This window comes from Rhipicephalus microplus, chromosome 1 (genome assembly GCF_043290135.1).
Source record: "Rhipicephalus microplus isolate Deutch F79 chromosome 1, USDA_Rmic, whole genome shotgun sequence".
Classification (NCBI taxonomy): domain Eukaryota; kingdom Metazoa; phylum Arthropoda; class Arachnida; order Ixodida; family Ixodidae; genus Rhipicephalus; species Rhipicephalus microplus.
Genome location: NC_134700.1, coordinates 64,098,237 through 64,118,847, shown reverse-complemented (window position 1 = coordinate 64,118,847; position 20,611 = coordinate 64,098,237). Strand labels below are relative to the sequence as shown.

Here is a 20,611-nt window from a genome sequence, read left to right as displayed (position 1 = left end):
ACCGCAGCATATAAGTAAGTAGGGCAGCCACAAGATGTTGCTCGCGGGCAGTGGGCATCACCTCAGTTAGCTCTCCTTGGATGACGTCACGAATGAAAGATGGCAGAGTTGAGGTCTGCTCTTGAGTGAAGGGCACCATTGAGAGCTAGCTGCCTTGCAACTTGTTCGCGGATGAAGGCCCTAATTTACGTCAAAAGCGGCACACGTTCAGCTCCGTTGGTGAGACTTGAGAGTGGCGTCGCATTGCGTGGTGGAACTTGCCTTGTCAGAGCTCGCTGTATTGCACAATTCGTCGAAGCTCTGGCACAAGCTAATAACGTGAGTGATTGTGGTCGGGCTCTTCGCCAGCAAAATCTGAAAAGCATCGTCATCGATTCCTTTCATGATGTTCTTTATTTTGTCGGTTTTAGCCATGTCAGCGTTGACGCGTCTGCACTGGTCGACAACGTCTTCAATATAACTTGTGAACGTCTCACCCGTGTCCTGTGCACGCGAGCGCAACGCTGTTCGTGGCGGAGTTTTCTGACGGCGGGTCGATCAAATACCACCGTGACTGCAGTCTTCCAGAATATGACCAAGTTCGGACGTCACCCTCATGGTTTCTGAACCACACACTGGCCCCTCCCGAGAATAGAACGATACCCGAATAGAACGAATAGAACTATATATATATATATATATATATATATATATATATATATATATATATATATATATATATATATATATATATATATATATATATATGTATATATTGTGACGGAGCGAGGTCCTGGCTCACAGGATAGCGTCCACCGAGAATCGGCAGCCGAACAAGATGTCTGAGTTGCCTCTCGCGCAAGCGCCTAACGCACAGGCGTCTTCTTCATCTTCGCTAAGTGCCACGTTTGCTCCTGTCGATGATGCACCGTAACATCACTCCCCTGCGGCGGAAGCGCGGTCACGGCGCTTAGTACGGCGGTGACGAACGAGGAGGGTGATACGGTTTCAGTCTGGAAACGTGTACAACGTCTGTCTGGAGTGAGGTGGTCGAAGAGGCATTGTTTAGGGGTGCGATCTCGTAGCTCACGTCACTAAGTTGTCGTAACACTTTGTAGGGGCCATGTTAGTGTGATAGTAGCTTCTCTGATAAGCCGACTTGGCGGTTTGGTGTCCAGAGAAGTACCAGAGACCCCGGCGAGAAGTGCACTCTTTGGTGGCGACTGTCATAGCGGTCTTTTTGGTGCGCTTGCGACAAGTGCAGCCAATCACGGGCAAGCTGACGGGCTGCATGGGCTCGAGAAACGGCATCGCTGGCGTACTCAGTAGACAAGGGGGCAGCCGAAGGAAGGAGCGTGTCACATTGTAATGCTGGATGTCGGCCAAATAGCAAATAAAACGGCGAATAACTAGCTGTGTCATGCCGTGAAGAATTGTACGCGAACGTGACACAGGGGAGTGCTTTGTCCCAGTCACGGTGATCTGGCGAAACGTACATTGACAGCATCTGCGTCAGCGTTTGGTTCAGACGCTCGGTCAATCCATTTGTCTGTGGATGATAAGCGGTGGTAAGTTTGTGCTTAGTGGAGCAGGCGCGGAGAATGTCATCCACAACACGTAAAAGAAAGTACCTTCCTCGATCAGTAAGCAGCTGTCACGGAGCGCCGTGATGAAGAATGGCTTCATACAAGAGAAAGTCAGCCACGTCAGTGGAACAGCTTGTCGGCAGTGCTTTAGTGATGGCAAAGTGTGTGGCGTAGTCTGTGGCGACTGCAACCCATTTATTTCCGGAAGTGGACGTAGAAAACGGGCCCAACAGGTCAAGGCCGACACGGAAGAATGGTTCCGTCGGTATGTCAATGGGCTGTAGGAGGCCAGACGGTAGCACAGAGGGGCGCTTGCGGCGTTGGCAGCGGTCGCAAGCAGTGACGTAGCGAACCACAGAACGATACAGTCCGGACCAGAAAAAGCGACGTCGCACACGATCGTAGGTACAAAAGACGCCTAGGTGACCGGCCGTAGGTACGTCATGTAGTTGTTCGAGAACGCTGGTACAGAGGTGATGAGGAAGCACGAGTAGTAATTCCGGGCCATCAGCGTTGAAGCTGCGACGGTACAGAATGTTGTCGTGCAGTTCGAACAGGCAAACGGAAGGGTCTGTTGGAGCAGAGGTCACACGCTCAATGATGGAGAGTAACGACGGGTCACGTCGTTGTTCGGTGGAGATATCACCCAAAGCGTGGACAGAAAGAACGCAGGGGTCTGAATCAAGGTCTGTCAAGTCGGGCGTTTCAACCGGATAACGTGACAAACAGTCTGCGTCTATGTGGAGGCGTGCCGACTTGTAGTGGACCACGAATGAGTATTCTTGCAGACGGAGCGCCCAGCGTCCAAGACGTCCAGATGGGTCCTTTAGCGATGACAGCCAGCAAAGAGCGTGATGGTCCGTAACAACGGAAAAAGTTCGGCCATACAGGTAAGGCCTGAATTTCGCCACGGCCCACACTAAAGCTAGACATTCACGCTCAGTGATGGAGAACTTCCGTTCGGCAGGTGAAAGAAGACGACTGGCGTAAGCAATCACGCGGTCCTTCCCGTGCTGTCGTTGGCCAAGGACCGCTCCAATTCCATGGCCACTGGCATCGGTCCGAAGCTCTGTAGGTGATGCTGGATCGAAATGGGCCAGTATTGGTGGCGCAGTCAGCAGATGGATAAGAGCCGAAAAGGCGTCCGCTTGCTTATACCCCATGTGAAGGGAACGTCCTTCTTTAAGAGATCAGTAAGCGGTCGAGCGATGCCGGCGAAGCTGCGGACAAATAGACGAAAATTGGAACATAGCCCTACAAAACTTCGGACGTCCTTGGTTGAGCGTGGTTCAGTAAAATGTTGTACTGCTCGCACCTTTTCGGGATCTGGTTGAACACCGTCGGCACTGACAAGGTGGCCGAGTATGGTGATTTGGCGACGTCCGAAATGGCATTTTGCAGAATTGAGCTGGAGAGCAGCTCTTCGAAAAACGTCCAGAACGGCTGACAGACGTGTTATATGGCTGTCAAAGGTAGGTGAAAAGACGATGACATCGTCTAAGTAACATAAGCAGATGGACCACTTATATCCTCGGAGAAGGGAGTCCATCATGCGCTCGAAAGTTGACGGCGCATTACACAGTCCAAACGGCATGACTTTGAACTGGTAGAGGCCATCGGGCGTAACGAAAGCGGTTTTTTCACGATCCATGGGGTAGACGGAAATTTGCCAATAGCCGGACCGAAGGTCAATCGACAAAAAGTATTGGGCACCATGGAGGCAATCGAGGGCGTCATCAATCCGAGGCAAAGGGTAGACATCTTTGTGGGTCACTTTGTTTAAATGGCGATAGTCTACGCAAAAGCGCCAGCTGCCATCCTTATTCTCAACGAGCACGACTGGGGAGGCCCAGGGGCTGAATGAGGGTTCTATTATGTCTTTAGTAATCATTTTATCCACTTCATTTTCAATTAATTGGCGTTCCTTGTGAGATACGCGATATGGACGCCGCCGTAGAGGACTGGCATCACCAGTGTTGATCCGGTGAGTCACTGCAGTTGTTTGGCTGAGAGGGCGGCGGTCAAAGTCGAAAACGTCTCTATATGATGTTAGCAGACTACGGAGGCTGGCAGCTTGCACTGCAGTGAGGTCGGGAGCAATCATCTTGTTAATGTCATCTGCAGGCAGAGTATAATTGCAGCCAAGACAGAGGGATGTAGGATCGGTGTTCAAACCAGTAACGTTGCAGCTGTCAAGTGGAGATAGGGTGGCCAAAGACATGTCTTGCGGAATTACTTGAGTCAAGAGACTCACGTTGAGTAGTGGTATAATCACTGTATTATTAGCGACGGCGACAACAGTGTGAGCAAGGGCGACGTCTCGGGCCATCAGTACGTCGACTATAGGAGTTACGAGGTAGTCACCATCGGGCACATGACGTGAGCATGACAAAGTGACATATATAGCAGCTTGCGGAGGCAAGCGAACGTGGTGACGAGAGCATAAACGGGGAGAATAGTCAGCCGAAAAATCGGCAAACTGCGCCAGTTCAAGCTGAAGAGCACCAGTGGCACAATCAATGAGCGCAGAATGACGTGACAGGAAGTCAAACCAAGTATTAGGTCATGAGGACACATTTCAATGACGGCAAATTGAACTAATGTAGGATGACCGGCAATGGACACACGGGCCGTGCACATTCCTTGAACATCAGGAGTCCTCCCATCAGCGACACGAAGTTTGGGGGAAGCGGCAGGCGTGAGCACTTTATGTAGGCGTCGGCGAAGGTTCGCGCTCATTACAGAAATGTGCGCTCCAGTATCTATAAGGGCCGAAATAGCCACACCGTAAATGGCAACGTCTAACAAATTTTGTCTCGTCGTAAACGTCAAGAGAGGATTTGTGGAGGGAGTCGAAAATGCAGCGTCACCTCCGGGCGCTGCACCGTTTAGTTTTCCGGGTAGGCAGGAGCAGGGTTGAATGGGGACGATGGCCTGCGAGTCTGCGGTGAGCGAGACGACTGGCGACGTCCTGGAGGCGAACGCGACTGATGACCATGCGGTGACGGAGATCGGCTATTGAACCTTCTGTAATTTTTTTGCGGAGAAGGCTGCGCGGCAGACGCGAAGCGGGTGCTGTCCTGTCGGTAGTGAGGTTGAGATGAAGTCCGAGGTCGCGAGGACTAGCGGTAATTGCAGTAACGGACGACATAATCGATACGATGGCAATGAAAACAAATTGGTTGATTGTCGACGGTTCTCCACGCAGCAGGGTCACGAGATCGGGCCGTAAACTGCTGCTCGTGATAGGACGAGGGTGGACGCAATGAAGCCCGCTGCGGGCTGGGCAAAGCGCACACCGAGGGAATACCTATGCTGGCGAGTTCTTGGTGGACGATGGCTTGGACCATGTTAGCAGTGAGTGGGGTCGTGTCACTTGCAGCGGTGTGAGCCAGAGCAGAGGCAATGGCTTCAAGTTCGCGCCGTACAATTCGGGTCACCTGATCCGATGAATCAAGAGGTGGTAGCTGTGTTCTTGCACGGTCTTCGCAAGATGATGTTGCAGCCGTATTCGGAAGGCGAGTAAACACGCTGTTAATCCGCCGGCTCTTCGCTTGCTCAAAGCGCCGACATTCTTTTATAATGGCGTCTACTGTAGAAAATTTTTTGCAGATGATGAGGTTGAATGCGTCATCCGCAATCCCCTTAAGAATATGCCCGACCTTGTCAGCCTCCAGCATCTCGGCATTGGCTTTGCGACACAACGACAACACATCTTCTATAAAGGAGACGTTAGACTCGGTCGAGGTCTGCGCCCGAGACGCGAGCATTTAGTTCGCGGCCATTTTTCTTCCAATCGGCTTTCCGAACAGGTCCAACATTTTCTCACTGCACACTGCCCAACTCCCAAGTTCTGTTTCATGGTTCTCATACCACGATTTGGCGGTTCCCCTAAGATAGGGGAACCGCGGCGGGGGTTCGAGCACGAAGGTTGTGGTCGCAGAAGGAGATGTAGTTACGGCATCATCTCCGGCCGCAGGAACACCAGGAGCAGATGCAGACGCCGTACTCTCCGTCATCGTTGTGGAATGACTCTTCAAACGTCGGCCGCTGCGAAGTTTCGTTGCGAGGCGGTTACCCAGCACTTCCACCAAATGTGACGGGACGAGGTTGTCACACAGGTCCCGTTAATTACGGAGGCGATCGCCGGGCTAAATTCAAGGGCCGAAGTATCGGCCCCCTGAACCGCACCACAAAAGCGTGGACAATTTAGAAGTGGTCCTTTTTGGCGCACCAGCGGACGCCGGCTGTGGCCCAAAGAACAAGTCAGAGCCGAGAGTTGATAAACCAACAAAATTATATTCTCAATAATGGCAGATCAGAAAAACAATACACAAATATGCTCACTCCACAATAGCTGAGTACAATATGTCACCGATCAAACAACGTACTACACAGTACAATTAGCCACACTTGAACAACGGACACAGACAACAGTACACACTACAATGCAGTCGCATGCATTGAACAACCAAGACACTTAAAGACTAAAGAGATAGAAAACCTATTCAGTCCAAAGTCCTTGGAACAAAAGTCTGAATGATACTCTTCCGAGAATCACTCACTCAAAAGTCCAGCGTTGTTGCCGTTCCGCTGCCCCGAAGTTTCTCTTCCAGGAAACCTCGCGTCTTCAATTGGCCACTCTCCAAGCTTCAAACTTCTTCGCCGGAAACACGTCGGCTTCACACACGCAGCTGTTGCCACGCGTCTTCGCTCGATAGCGGTAAATTCACGCTCTGGCCTGTAGCTCGAGCCTTCACCCCTCAGGTGGAAATCCTCTTCTTCTCCTGCTTTGTCGCAACGGACAAAACCTTCGCCGACTACACGGCGGAACCCCTACGCGCTCTGGCGCTAACTTCCGTCTTCTCCTCCTTTGTCCCTATGGACAAAACCTTCGCCGACTACACGGCGGAATCCCTACGCGCTCTGGCGCTAACTTCCGTCTTCTCCTGATCTCTTGTCTCGGCTGCTCGGTTAAATACCTTCCGCGCGACATTCCAGAAAGTTCTCGTCATTTCGTCGGCGCGATACGCAGCGAAGGCTGGGGAGAGACGCGAGACTGTACGGGGGCCGTCCCCGACAGATGACTCAACCCGGCATACACGCCTATTTCCTTCTGGAACTTTCCAGCGCTTGCTCGGCTGCCGTTGTGGGGTGAGGAGGTTCGTCGGCGAAGCCACGCTTCCGAGAGGAGGGCGCGTGCCCGGGGAGCCTTGGATGTTTGTTTTCTTTTTTTTGACCTCCCGGCGTCTCTCCCGCGCGTTATCGCAAGAATTTGGCGGCGCGCCCATGTTTAGCGCTCGTTCTGTGACAGAGGTCTCTGCTTACAGGATAGCGTCCACCGAGAATCGGCAGCCGAACAAGATGTCTGAGTTGCCTCTCGCGCAAGCGCCTAACGCACAGGCGTCTTCTTCATCTTCGCTAAGTGCCACGCTTGCTCCTGTCGATGATGCACCGTAACAATATATATATATATATATATATATATATATATATATATATATATATATATATATATATATATATATATATATATATATATATATATATATATATAGGCAGGCATGGTGGTCGTTGCATATAGTCTAGTAGATCCTCCGTGAGCGGTCACAACGTGGTTTATTTCGACGTTTCGGCCTAGAGTCTGGCCTTCATCAATGATGATGAGAAACTTCATCCTTCATCAATGATGATGAGAAACTTCATCCTGATGAAGGCCAGACTCTAGGCCGAAACGTCGAAATAAACCACGTTGTGACCGCTCACGGAGGATCTACTAGACTATATATATATATATATATATATATATATATATATATATATATATATATATATATATATATATATATATATATATATATATATATATATATATATATATATTGAAACGAAGATGCGCGAGCCTACGGGGCGCGGAACGCGGAAGAAGAAGAAGAGTAGTGGAGCGGCACTTGGACTGTGTGGTTGGGTGAAGCGTTCTAGGCCTGTCCCAGAAGTACGCTGATCTTTCACAACGCCATTTCACCTCATCTTTAAATAAACAGACTCACTCGTAACAGTTTGGTGGAAGGTGCCAGGTACATCGATTTGGACGACCGAGCTCTACCGATTTTGCGATGGAGCAGACGCTTGGCAGGCTTGCCACCGCAGCTACCAGACACGGAGGACGCGGGAGCAGGCCATAACAACCTCGTTGCTGATGAGCAACACGCTCAGCCGCCAGGACAAGCTCGCTGCGGCATGCCGGAACGTCAGCCGAGGACCTTTTCGGGGCAGCCGGATGACGATGTTGACGACTGGCTCAAGCACTACCAAAGAACGAGTCGCAGCAACCGCTGGAGCACTGCTAAGCAGCTCGAGAACGTGGTGTTTTTTCTCGTCGGCATCACGTCTCTTTGGTTCGACAACCATGAGAGTGCATTGACCACATGGGACATTTTCGTGAACGAGCTGAAGAGGTGTTTTGGTGATTCAACAGCTAAGGTCAAGCAGGCGGAGCAAACGCTTTCACGCAGAGTTCAGTTACCTGGCGAAACATGCACCACCTACATCGAGGCCATCTTGAAGCTTTGCGGAATCGTGAGTGCGACCATGTATGACGAAGATAAGGTAGGTAATCTGCTCAAGGGAATCGCGGAAGACGTGTACAATTTTCTTATCACTAAGGAAGACCTACACACACCTTCCGACCTAAGGAGACACTGCCGAGCGTTTGAAGCGCTAAACAGGAGGAGAGTCCTATCGAAATTTGGACGTCTTGAGAATGTGCCCACGATTGCAAGTGTCAACCTTCCATCGCAGGACGACATCTCTTATAAGACGAGTGGTTAAAGAAAAACTTGCTTAACTGCAAGCTGTGGACACCGCTGGTGTCTGCCATCAGTGTGCATTCGACCAACGGCCCCTTGAACCACTGGTACCTTGGATGCGACAGAGCTACTTTGAGCCTCGCCCGAATTACACCGATCGGTTCGAACGAAGGAGTGAACGACCACTCAAAAACCAGGAACGCAGGCAAGCTGCATCACAGCGATTTACTCCTCGGCCACCATCGCCCGGCTTTTATCAACCGACGAGGTCTACTTCCCCGGGGACGACTAGACGCTACACCCGTACTTGCTACAATTGTGGGCTACCTGGACACATTGCTAGGTACTGCTACTGTCGCCAGCAGCGAGCTCCACGATTCAACGTGTACACGCCCTATGTACCTGCTGGCGAGTCTCGACCATTTCAGGGCTCTTTCCAACGGCAACACGCAGCATGTGCTGACTCGCCTTGCTCCGACCGCAGCGTTACCCCTCCACCCTCACGCCAACAGCGATCCCCGTCTCCGCGTCACCGCTCGGGGACGCCACCACCACTGGGAAACTAACTGGTGCGACCTATGGGGGTGAGGCCGCAAAATCTTCTTCCGCAAGACCCCCTTGTGTTTTAATGGTTGAGAACAAAGTGAGTGTTTTTGTAGACAATGTGAGTACTGTTGCACAAGTTGATACCGGTGCTGCCGTTTCCATAATGAGTATGTCTTTTAAAAATCGGCTTGGGACGAAAGTAATGTTTGCTTGGAATTGGAGTGCTACGTTCCGCGGCGTAGGGGGAGAAACGTTGAGCTTGTTTGCAGTTTGTTCTGTTTTACTTTCTGTAGGAAATCAAACGTTTCGAGCTGAACTAACGGTGCTTGCACGAGCGACCCTTGACATCATTCTAGGTATAGATTTTTTGCAGGAATGTGGTGCAACTCTAGATTGTGGTAGTGGTGGGATTAATTTTCGTCCCTTGTTGCCGTCTCTATTGACGAAAGATACCGTTGATGACTGCTTGAAAGTGTTTTTCGTGTCTGAAGTCTTCTGCTTGGCCCCGCATACCGCAATGTTTGTGCGTGTAAACTCTTCGCGTTCTTGTGCGGGTTCTTACTAAGGTTTAGCCGAGCCGAACTTCAGTAACGCACTTAAAAAAAACGTTATTGTGCCTCGTTGCCTCGTGCTCACCGTCGATGGTTGTGCCGATTTATGGACTGTGAACGTTTCCGCGCAGCCCATATATCTGCCTGCAGGACCTAAATTGGCAAGCTTTCAAGAGCAAAGTACTCTTACCATACGGTCACTCCAACTGTCGGTGAATGTAAAGAAACCCCACGCCAACTCGTACCCCGACTATTCTGCCAGCATTGACCGTATGATTAACAAGTCACTTCCATCAACTGAACGGTCGCTGCTGCAGGAGGTGCTTGCACGCTACGCCTCAGTCTTTGACTTTGCCCAAAACGAGACGTCTACCGTTGCGCCACCGTCTTCACGTACGCAACACCGCATCGATACAGGCCAAGCACCACCGATACGCCAGAAGCCCTATCGTGTATCACCTTCTGAAAGGAAAGCCATCTCTGAGCAAGTTGAAGACATGCTAAAGAAGGGCGTCATACAGGAATCGTGTAGTCCATGGGCAGCTCCTGTCATTCTAGTCAGGAAAAAGGATAATTCATGGAGATTCTGCGTAGACTATCTTCACCTAAATGCCATCCCAAAAAAGACGTCTACCCTTTGCCACGTATAGATGACGCCGTGGACTGCCTGCATTCTGCCTCCTATTTTCCTTCTGTTGACTTGCGTTCTGGGTATTGGCAAATTCATATGCATCCCTCAGATAAAGAGAAGACGGCCTTTGTAACACCAGATGGTCTCTTTGAGTTTAACGTTATGCCCTTTGGTTTGTGCAATGCTCCAGCGACATTCGAGAGATTTATGGATACAGTACTCCATGAACTAAAATGGGAAGTTTGCATGTGCTATTTAGATGACGTGATTGTCTACGGCAAGACTTTCAAAGAGCATAACCACTGCTTGTCGCTTGTGTTTGAATGCTTACGCGAAGATGGCCTTGTTTTAAACTCAAAAAAGTGTCATTTTGGAGAATGTCAAGCCCTCGTATTAGGCTTTCTCGTGGATAAAGAAGGCGTGCGACCAGACCCACGGAAGACCGCAAAGGTTCGCAACATTGAACCACCACGAACAGTAGAGGACCTGCGAAGTTTTCTGGGTCTGTGCTCATATTTCCGCCCTATTATTAAGAACTTCGCACAGCTCGCCTCCCCACTGACGTCCCTTCTTCATAAAGGCACACCGTACTTGTGGGATGATAAATGTGAGGCTGCATTTCAACAGCTGAAGTTTTTATTGACTTCAGGACCCATCATAAAGCATTTTGATCTAGATGCTTTGACTGGACTTCATACTGATGCTAATAAGCTAGGTGTTGGTGCTGTGCTGGTCCAACTCTGCAGCAGCCGTCAGCACGTCGTAGCATATGCCAGTCGGACACTGACCCGAGCAGAGAAGAACTAAACCGTCACCGAGCTCGAGTGCTTAGCAGTCGTCTTCGCCATTCAGAAGTTCCGACCGTATCTACATGGCCGCGAGTTCACAATAGTGACCGATCACCACTCACTATGCTGGCTTGTGGGACTTCGTGACCCGTCTGGCCGGCTGGCTCGTTGGGCGTTGTGCCTCCAAGAGTACAGCTTTTCTGTTACCTATAAGAGCGGACGATGTCACACAGATGCCGACTGCTTTTTCCCGCCTTCCTTTAGTACACACCAACGCTGACGACGATGACATTGATGACTATTTAGTTTCTGTGTCGTCCGACTTCCCAGATACCAGCAGCTTCAAACGTGAGAAGCAGCGCGACCCTACTCTGAAACCCTTGCTCGAAGCTGCGCATAACTCCGTCGACAAGCACTTTAAAATTTCAAATGGCTTGCTATGTAAAAAAAACTATTCAGCCGATGGCCTCCCGTTGCTTCAAGTGGTGCCGGAAAGCCTGAGCCAGGTCGTCCTTCGTTCTGTGCACGATGACATAACATCCGGTCATCTCGGTTTCACACGTACGCTACATCGACTACGTGAGAGGTTTTACTGGCCGAAAATGTGGAAAACCACAAAACAGTACGTCGCCAGCTGCGCTATATGTCAGCACCACAAGCGATTCACCACTGCCCCGGCAGGTTATTTGCAGCCCATCCCTCCACCAACATTCACTTTTGAAAAAGTCGGCAACGACTTGCTTGGACCCCTTCCTTAGACCCCATCGGGCCACCGATATGTTACTGTGCGTGGATTATTTAACGCGTTATACGGAAACGGACGCACTGTTTCTTCTTTTCTGTTACAACGGGTCATACTGCATCACGGTGCTCCACGGGTTGTCATCAGTGACCATGGACGACAATTTATCGCCGATGTGGTTGAAGAAACATTGCGTCTCTGTGGCTCCTCGTATCGCCACTCCACCCCTTACCATCCGCAATCTAACGGTCTTACTGAGAGAACAAATCGAACTCTCACGAATATGCTATCGATGTACGTTGATGCTGACCACAGGAACTGGGATGCCGTCTTACCGTTTGTTACTTACGCGTATAACACCGCCAAGCATGAAGTTACTGGATATTCGCCCTTATTTCTGCTTTACGCACAAAATCCACAGAGGTTTCTGGACACTCTTTTACCTTTCTCGCGTCAGGAAGATCTGTCCATCGCTCAGACGTTGTGTCGCGCTGAAGAAGCACGTCAACTTGCGCGCCTTCGAACATTTGCTTCGCAAGAACACAGCAAGAGTCGCTACGATGCCAAGCATATCCCCGTAGAGTTTTCTCCTGGTGACTACGTGTGGCTGTGGACTCCTGTTCGTAGAAAAGGATTGTACCGGAAGTTTCTAGCAAACTATTCCGGCCCATTCATGATAGTCACTCGTCTCAGTGACGTGAATTACGTTGTTGCCCGAGTCCCAGCCAATAACCGGCGTTCGCGCACAACGCAAATCGTTCACGTAGCCCGCCTCAAACAGTACCATCATAGGCCTATTTAACTCGCTCGGCGAGCTTCATCTGCCGCCGGGGGAAATGAAACGAAGATGCACGAGCCTACGGGGCGCGGAAGAAGAAGAAGAGTAGTGGAGCAGCGCTTGGACTGTGTGGTTGGGTGAAGCATTCTAGGCCTGTCTCACTCGGAAGTACGCTGCTCTTTCACAACGCCATTTCACCTCATCTTTAAATAAATACAGTCACTCGCAACAATATATATATATATATATATATATATATATATATATATATATATATATATATTGTAATGAAATAATGAATCGCGATTTGAGAAAAGTTACAACGCCGCTAACGAATCTTGCTCTGCGTACAGCCTTCTCCCATTTCATCGCGCCGACAGCTCAGTGCACAGCACGCGTTTTTATTCAAGATGTTTGGTACGCCGTCAATTTTGTTGTTCTGCCACGTTCATCTTACGACGTCATACTAGGATGGGATTTCCTTTCTACCCATCAGGCCCTCGTCGACTGCGCTCGTGCTGAACTCACGTTGACGAATCCGTGGCTTAATATCGACCACCACAGTCCCTCGAAAGTGTTTGCCACTGCTGACGTCCGCATCGCGCCGTTGTCCGCCGTCCTAGTGCCTGTGTTTTCCCCTGCTGCCACTAACTCGACACTCCTGTTCCAACCAACTATAGCTAGTGTGCAACACCTAACCATCGTCCTCGTGTTTGCCGTCATCAACTTTTCCAATGGTTCAGCGGTACTTTATGCGTGCAACGTTTCTGCTTGCTAACGTTTATGCGTGCAACGTTTCATCCTGCTACGCGGCGAGTGTCTGGGGAGCCTCGAGACCTTAAATTGTATTTTCGAAGACCCGATCTATCCAGACAAGCCATTTTTACCGACTTGTGCCATTACACCCCCAACTGACGCTAATGAAAATATGGATGTATTCCGCAAGTCCATTGATTGCAACCTCACGCCTGGGCAGCAGGAACAGCTGATCAAGCTCCTACAGTGTTTTCGGGCCTCATTTTACCACAATCAGCCTTCCTTAGGTCGAGCGTCATCTGTTGTTCATCGTATAGATACCGGTCAAGAGACGCCATTTCGGCAGCGTCTATATCGTGTGTCAACTACCGAACGCCGTGCCATCAATGAACAGGTTGACGACATGCTGACACGTGGCATAATCGAACCGTCAAGCAGTTCCTGGGCCTCTCCAGTTGTGTTGGTGAAGAAGAAGGACGGATCCATCAGGTTTTGCGTGGACTACCGACGTCTCAACCGAATCACGCGCAAGGATTTCTATCCGCTGCCACGCATTGACGATGCCTTGGACTGCCTACAGGGAGCCGAATTTTTCTCTTCTTTAGATCTGCGCTCTGGATACTCGCAGACACCCATGGCAGAGGCCGATCGCGAGAAAACAGCTTTCATCACGCCCGACGGGCTTTACGAATTCACAGTCATGCCCTTCGGCCTCTGCAACGCGCCAGCTACTTTCGAGCGAATGATGGACTCTATCCTTCGATGCCTCAAATGGAACGTTTGCCTTTGTTATTTAGATGACATTGTCGTCTTTTCAACTGATTTCGCAACCCATTTAACCCGCCTCGAGAAAGTCCTCGCGTGTATTTCTGCCGCGGGGCTGCAACTGAATCTGAAGAAGTGCCATTTCGCTGCTCGAAAGCTTACGATCCTTGGCCACGTGGTTTCAAAAGACGGCATTCATCCTGACCCTGCCAAACTTACAGCCGTTTCAGCGTTTCCCAAACCGACCCCAATGAAAGAGCTTCGAAACTTCATTAGGCTGTGCTCTTACTTCCGTCGCTTCATTCGCAATTTCGCGACGATCATCACTCCTTTGAACAAGCTCCTCACCGGCTCTAGAGACCTTTCAGCCTGGTCTGCCACCTGTGACGATTCTTTCAATATACTGCGCCGCCTCCTCACGTCGCCGCCTATTCTGCGACACTACGACCCATCGGCACCCACAGAGATACACACCGACGCAAGTGGTGTCGGGCTAGGCGCTATTCTTGCACAAAAGAAAGACGGCTTCCAAGAGTACGAGGTTGCCTCCGCAAGCCGAACTCTTAGCAAAGCCTAAATCAACTATTCCGTCACTGAAAAGGAACCCCTGGTCATTATTTGGGCGATAGAAAAATTTCGACCTTACTTGTACGGACGCCCTTTTGACGTCGTGATTGACCACCACGCCCTCTGCTGGTTGTTGTCACTGAAGGATGCAAGCGGTCGCCTCACCCGATGGGCATTACGCCTCCAAGAATATAATATTCGCGTGGTCTATTGCTCCGGCCGGAAACATTCGGACGCAGACGCCCTATCACGTTCGCAGACGCCCTATCCCTACCCCCTGACCCGGACTGCTGCGAAAGTCTAACCTGTGATGCCACTGCCATCACCATCGCCGACATGCCATCTGAGCAACGCAAGGACCCGTGGGTTGCTTCGATTCTAGACATCCTGGCTGGGCGGAGGGCTTCCCTCCTTCTCGCACGTTGCGTCGGCAAGTCGAGCACTTCGCCACTCGCGACGACGTGCTGTATCGACGCAACTACGCACCCGGTGGACGTCAGTGGCTACTCTTGATTCCACGTCATCTGCGATCCGAAATTTGTTCCACGTTTCATGACGACCCCCTATGTGGACACGCAGGTTTCCTGAAGACTTCTTCTCGCATACGTCTCCGATATTACTGGCGTGGCATGTACCGTTTTATACGACAATACGTTCGAGCCTGCTCGATATGCCAGAGATGGAAAACTCCCCCTTATCACGCCAGCGGTACCTTGTTACCCTTACCATGCCCATCCCGACCATTCGACCGCGTCGGCATTGATATCTATGGTCCCCTTCCCAACACTGCTGACGGTAGCCGCTGGATCATAGTTACCGTTGACCATCTCACGTGGTATGCCGAAACTTCATCACTTCCCTCGTCTACAGCAAAAGACGTTGCGACTTTCGTACTTCACAACATCGTATTACGTCATGGCGTATCTCGGGAATTACTGAGCGATCGTGGTCGCGTATTCTTGTCAGACGTCATCACAGCATTGCTGCGTGAGCGCCACGTCGTTCACCGCACTGCAAGCGCCTATCATCCCCAGACCAATGGAATGACAGAGCGCTTCAACCGCACCCTTGGTGACATGCTGTCTATGTATATCTCGTCAGACCACTCCAATTGGGACCAAGTGCTCCCGTTTATCACGTTCGCCTATAATACCGCCATTCAAAGCACTACTGGGTTCTCTTCTTTTTTCCTCCTTTACGGACGTGCACCTTCTTGCACTATGGTCACCATTCTTTCGTACAAACCTGACTCCTCAGAGTCCACGACTTTGTCTCAAGCCGCTACATACGCTGAAGAATGCCGCCAACTGGCAAGATCATTCACAACCCAAGACCAAGGACGCCAAAAGCACCACCATGACGCATCAAATAACACTACTTCCTACGATCCAGGTTCACTCGTCTGGCTGCATGTCCCTTCTGCTACACCTGGCCTTTCTACCAAGTTGGTCCCCGAGTATCACGGCCCATATCGTGTGCTACGGAAAACGTCACCAATGAATTACCTCATTGAGCCACTGGAACCATCTTCTGACCAACGTCGTCGTGGCCAGGAAATTTTCCACGTCTCAAGACTTAAGCCCTGCTACGACCCTCCCGTGTTTACTTGTACATAGGTCGCCAGGATGGCTCCTTATTTCGTGGGGAGTAATTGTAATGAATTAATGAATCTGAATAACGGACGCTATGCTGGCAATGAAGAAGACGATGATGATCGGTGGCTGTAGTAGTTGATCGCGCACGCCGCTCGCCAGTAGCCAGACCTGCCTGATAAAGCATATTTTGCCAAGCCGCGTCTGAACCTTTTTCGACGTACAACATCTCTATTTTATTATATATATATATATATATATATATATATATATATATATATATATATATATATATATATATATATATACGGAAGCGAGAAAGCACGACGTACGAAGACACACTTTCAGTAATCGCATACGTTTCGGCTGGTGGTCCAGCCTACGTAAGTGTGGTCACACTGACGAAGGTTGATCCACCAGCCGAAACCTTTATTTCTGAATTATATTTCCACCGGACCCAGAGAAATTCTTTTTTGAATCATATGTACACACACACACACACACACACACACATATATATATATATATATATATATATATATATATATATATATATATATATATATATATATAGTCCAGTAGATCCTCCGTGAGCGGTCACAACGTGGTTTATTTCGACGTTTCGGCCTAGAGTCTGGCCTTCATCACAATCCTGATGAAGGCCAGACTCTAGGCCGAAACGTCAAAATAAACCACGTTGTGACCGCTCACGGAGGATCTACTGGACTATATACAACGCTACGGCCACTCAACCACCATGCCTGCCTATATATATATATATATATATATTTCTTGGACATTTTCAGAAACATGTCTTGGCGCGTTTGTAATTTTTACAGGATGTAAACGACATTGCTAATATAATAAAACGTAATGGCAGTGGAAACTAAAAGGATGCTTTTTTATGTTATTTTATGCCTCAATAAAGTGTACCTTGCTGATAAGAAGTCAGACTGACTTCGCCTCGTTGACACATTGAATGAATTCCAAAATAAGTGGAACACCTATAGTATCTTTCACGTTTTCGTAATACTAAAATTGAAAAAAAATAACCTTGTGTAATACAGATATCCTCACGAACTCTGACAACCCTTGTGAAACGATCCTATCAATCTGATTCTAACTGGCCTAAGAGTAACCGACAATAATGCAAGGTCCAAATGCTACAGTCAGGGGTCTCTCATTATTCTATACTTTAGTTCTCTTCTTCAAAGCTCCTTTCGCCAATTTTATTCACTGAGGGTTTCAATGAGAGTTAAAGTTTCATTGTGCAACAACCGATACAGAAGCGCATTTTAAAATAATTGTGCACCAACCCGGACTTTTCATTACAGCTTGTGAAATCACAGAAGTTTCAAAAGTTTGACTATGGGCCGTTTTATAACAACGATTACTACGGAAAGGTAAGTCCTCTAGTTTGGCTTGCTCCTGCTCATGAACTCGCCTTGTTAAAATAAAACATTGCATTTTAGCTCGAATGAATAAAAATGTTAACTAATCAAATATATATAGACAGCTTGAGTAAAGCAATCATTGAACACCCAGTTAAACAGATTTATGCCGCAATGTTACATCTCACCCGTGGATTGATAAGTGAGTTTTCTTTGTGTGATTTACGTGTCATATAAGAGGCTTTTGGAAAATAAGATCCCTGAAGGTTGGTGCACACCGGCGACTAGCAACAGTCGCGTGACCATTTGCGACTGGTCGCAAACAGTCGCGAACGGTCGCAAACGGTCGCAAAGCGACTGCTTTGGCTAGTCGCTTCCTGACCGATTTTTCAGTCGCGCGACTGCAGTCGCAAAGCGGCTGGAACCAATTAGCGATGCTGATTTGTTCTTTTTTGTTCTTTTGTTTCTTCATTGCGCTGGCTTCCTGCCGCCAGATACAAACGAGTGCGTTCCTCTGGGTCTGTGGCACCATGGCAACCATGGAATACTTGGCTTGGAGATGGCGGGGCGCAGCAGCTCGAGCACAGTGTCGAATTTACGTGGCGGCATTCGCAAGAAGCTAAACACCGCCAAAGTAAAGAGAAAATAAATTCGGCACTATTCTTTCCCCGTATTCAGAAACGTTTTTTTTTAGGGGCGAGGCTCCTTATAGCGGCACCTGTTCATATCTCGTAGGCGTAGTAGTAGTGTGTAACCAGTCTTATATTTTGACCTCCAAGGTGGTGCCGGTGAGTTTTTTTTGTGCGTTGTTGAACGATAAGAAATTCGCAGCGTGCGCGTTAACTAAAAGTCGAATTCTCCTGTCTGTCATTCTTCCTTAGCAACCATTGGCATGTACATTGAGCACTATCTTACAAGAAAGTGTTGCTACGTTATACTCGCTGGGTGTAACCTTTTTGGTTTTAGAAAGGTTTAGCGAGCGTTGGGCCGCAGTGCCATGAATACAGTGAACTAGTATATACCATGAACTTGAGGTGGTTAAAGCTGGGAAGTAGACGCGAAGCGCAAGCCGTAAGAAAGTGTGCGTGTGCCACCTCTCTTTTAGTCCTTGGAATGTCCGCTGGATGGCGGTGCTTCTATATGGGGAATATATGATGAACAGATGCGAGATGGTGGTACTTGGAGTGTTAAATAGATGGACGAACAGACACGCATTTTGCTTCTATATGGGGAATATATGGTGCTTCTAAATAAGGAATATATGATGAACAGATGCAAGATGGTGGTACATGGAGTGTTGTATAGATGGACGAACGGACAGATGCATAGATGAACGCATGAGCGGACGCAGAGGCGGATGCATGGACGAACGCAGGGACGGACGCTCGAACAGACGCACGCATGGACGGTCACACAGACGGACGCATGAACGGACGGAAGCAAGAACGAATGGACGGACGAATGTTTCGCCCCACTCTCCATCATTCACTCCATGGATATGCTGCCATTTTTTTTTCTTTGGAGGCATCTGTGATGCCAGCGCTGACACCAAGGCACAGCGCATCAGCACCATGACAATGTATTGTTCTTCGCTTGAATCGTACTTGACGGTGTTGGGAACGCTGTGCGAGGATGGACGAAAACAATAAATGCGGCGCGCCCGGTTTTCTCCGCTCACTCAGCTGGCGGCGATCAGCTCATCGGCGCCGGTCTCCAGAGTTCTCGCTGATAACGAGATGCGGACGTGACACTTTTGCGACTTCCGGTCGCTTGCATGCAGCCCATGCCGGTGTGAACATCAGTCGCTTTTTGGTCACCAGTCGCAAATGGTCGCACGACCACTGCTAGTCGCCGGTGTGCACCAGCCTTAACTTAATATTGCGATGACAATTATATGGCCACTCTCGGCTGGATTTTTGAGATCCTCCATAAGCGGTCACAACGTGGTTTATTTCGACGTTTCGGCCTAGAGTCTGGCGTTCATCAGGATTGAAGGTACAGTTTGTTGGTGCTCAGCTTTATACTATCTCAAATAAGAGGGGGCAGAGAGAAAGAGGAAAAAAAGACAGAAAAAAAGGGAAAAAAGAAAAGAAAAAAAGAGAAAAAAAAGAAAAAAGAAAAGAACTAAAAAAGAGAAAAAAATATAAGATGGACTCCCCCCGGGCGTCCCCATTCCACTCTTCCTTCCACGTCCCCCTCCATCTCTCTCCCTTTTCTCCTTTTCAACTTTCTGATGTCTTTGGTCTGAGTATGCTTCCTTTCACTAACACAATCTTCTCGACCATACGGCGCCTCCTGGCTCTGGCAGTTCGTTGTGTGGTAAAAAGAGCTTTTTTAAGAAGTTTAAGCCTTTAACAACTCAGCGCCCCGTCGACATCTAGTCATACAAATAGGGGTGCCCCGTATTGCCACAGAGGCTGTTAAGCGGGCGCAATGCGAATTCCTTGCCCGCCTATGGATTACGCGTGCGGAAGGGGCCTCCCGGCTGCACACAGGGTTGCTGTTGGGCATGTCATGCATGGCACAATTGATTGGGTAGTAAAATAAAACAGAAAACAGACGACAGCTGTACTTAGGCAGAGTAGTTACACATGGAATTGTTTTGAGTTGTCCAGTACCCTTCGCAGCTGCAGTGCCGGGAACTCAGTTACTATTTTCATTATTGCCGTTGTTGTTTTCTAATGATATAATCTGCAAGTCTACCAGGATTCTCATTTATTCATCGAGGGTGTTAAATCGGTGGATAAGCTATGACTCTCATTGTTCACGTTCTCGGTTTTATTTAAATCCCGTCTCTAAGAGCGTTTCTGATAGTTTGTCGAATGCATGGTCGGGAAGATTAACATGTTTTAATAGGGGTAGATTTGGGGCTGATTTCGCATGGGCTTTGTGATTATTGAAGCGAATCCTAAATGGTGTTTCTGTTTGTCCGATGTACTGCATACTACACACGTTGCATTCGAGTCGGTATACCTCATTAGAGGAATCGCATGTTAGGTTTCCTCGTATGGTAATCGAAAACTTGGATTGTGTGCTGGTTGCTTTGTGTGTTTCTCGCATCGCCTTACATACAAGACATCGTGAGATTAAACAAGGTCGGCATGAATTATTGGGGGGTGAGGTATTTATT

The 20,611-nt window shown here is 49.0% G+C and overlaps 1 protein-coding gene across 2 annotated transcripts in view; it reads left to right on the top strand.

The window, feature by feature from the left end:
• The window catches only part of LOC119177993 (lipase 3), a 293,263-nt gene that overhangs the window by 262,369 nt on the left and 10,283 nt on the right, over nt 1-20,611 (top strand). The window contains exon 8 of one of the 2 annotated variants that reach the window (XM_075870165.1): nt 17,425-17,493. The exons of the other annotated variant lie outside the window; for it this stretch is intronic. Coding sequence (XP_075726280.1) covers nt 17,425-17,493 — 69 coding nt within the window. The remainder of the gene's footprint in view (nt 1-17,424; nt 17,494-20,611) is intronic. 2 annotated transcript variants of the gene reach the window in all.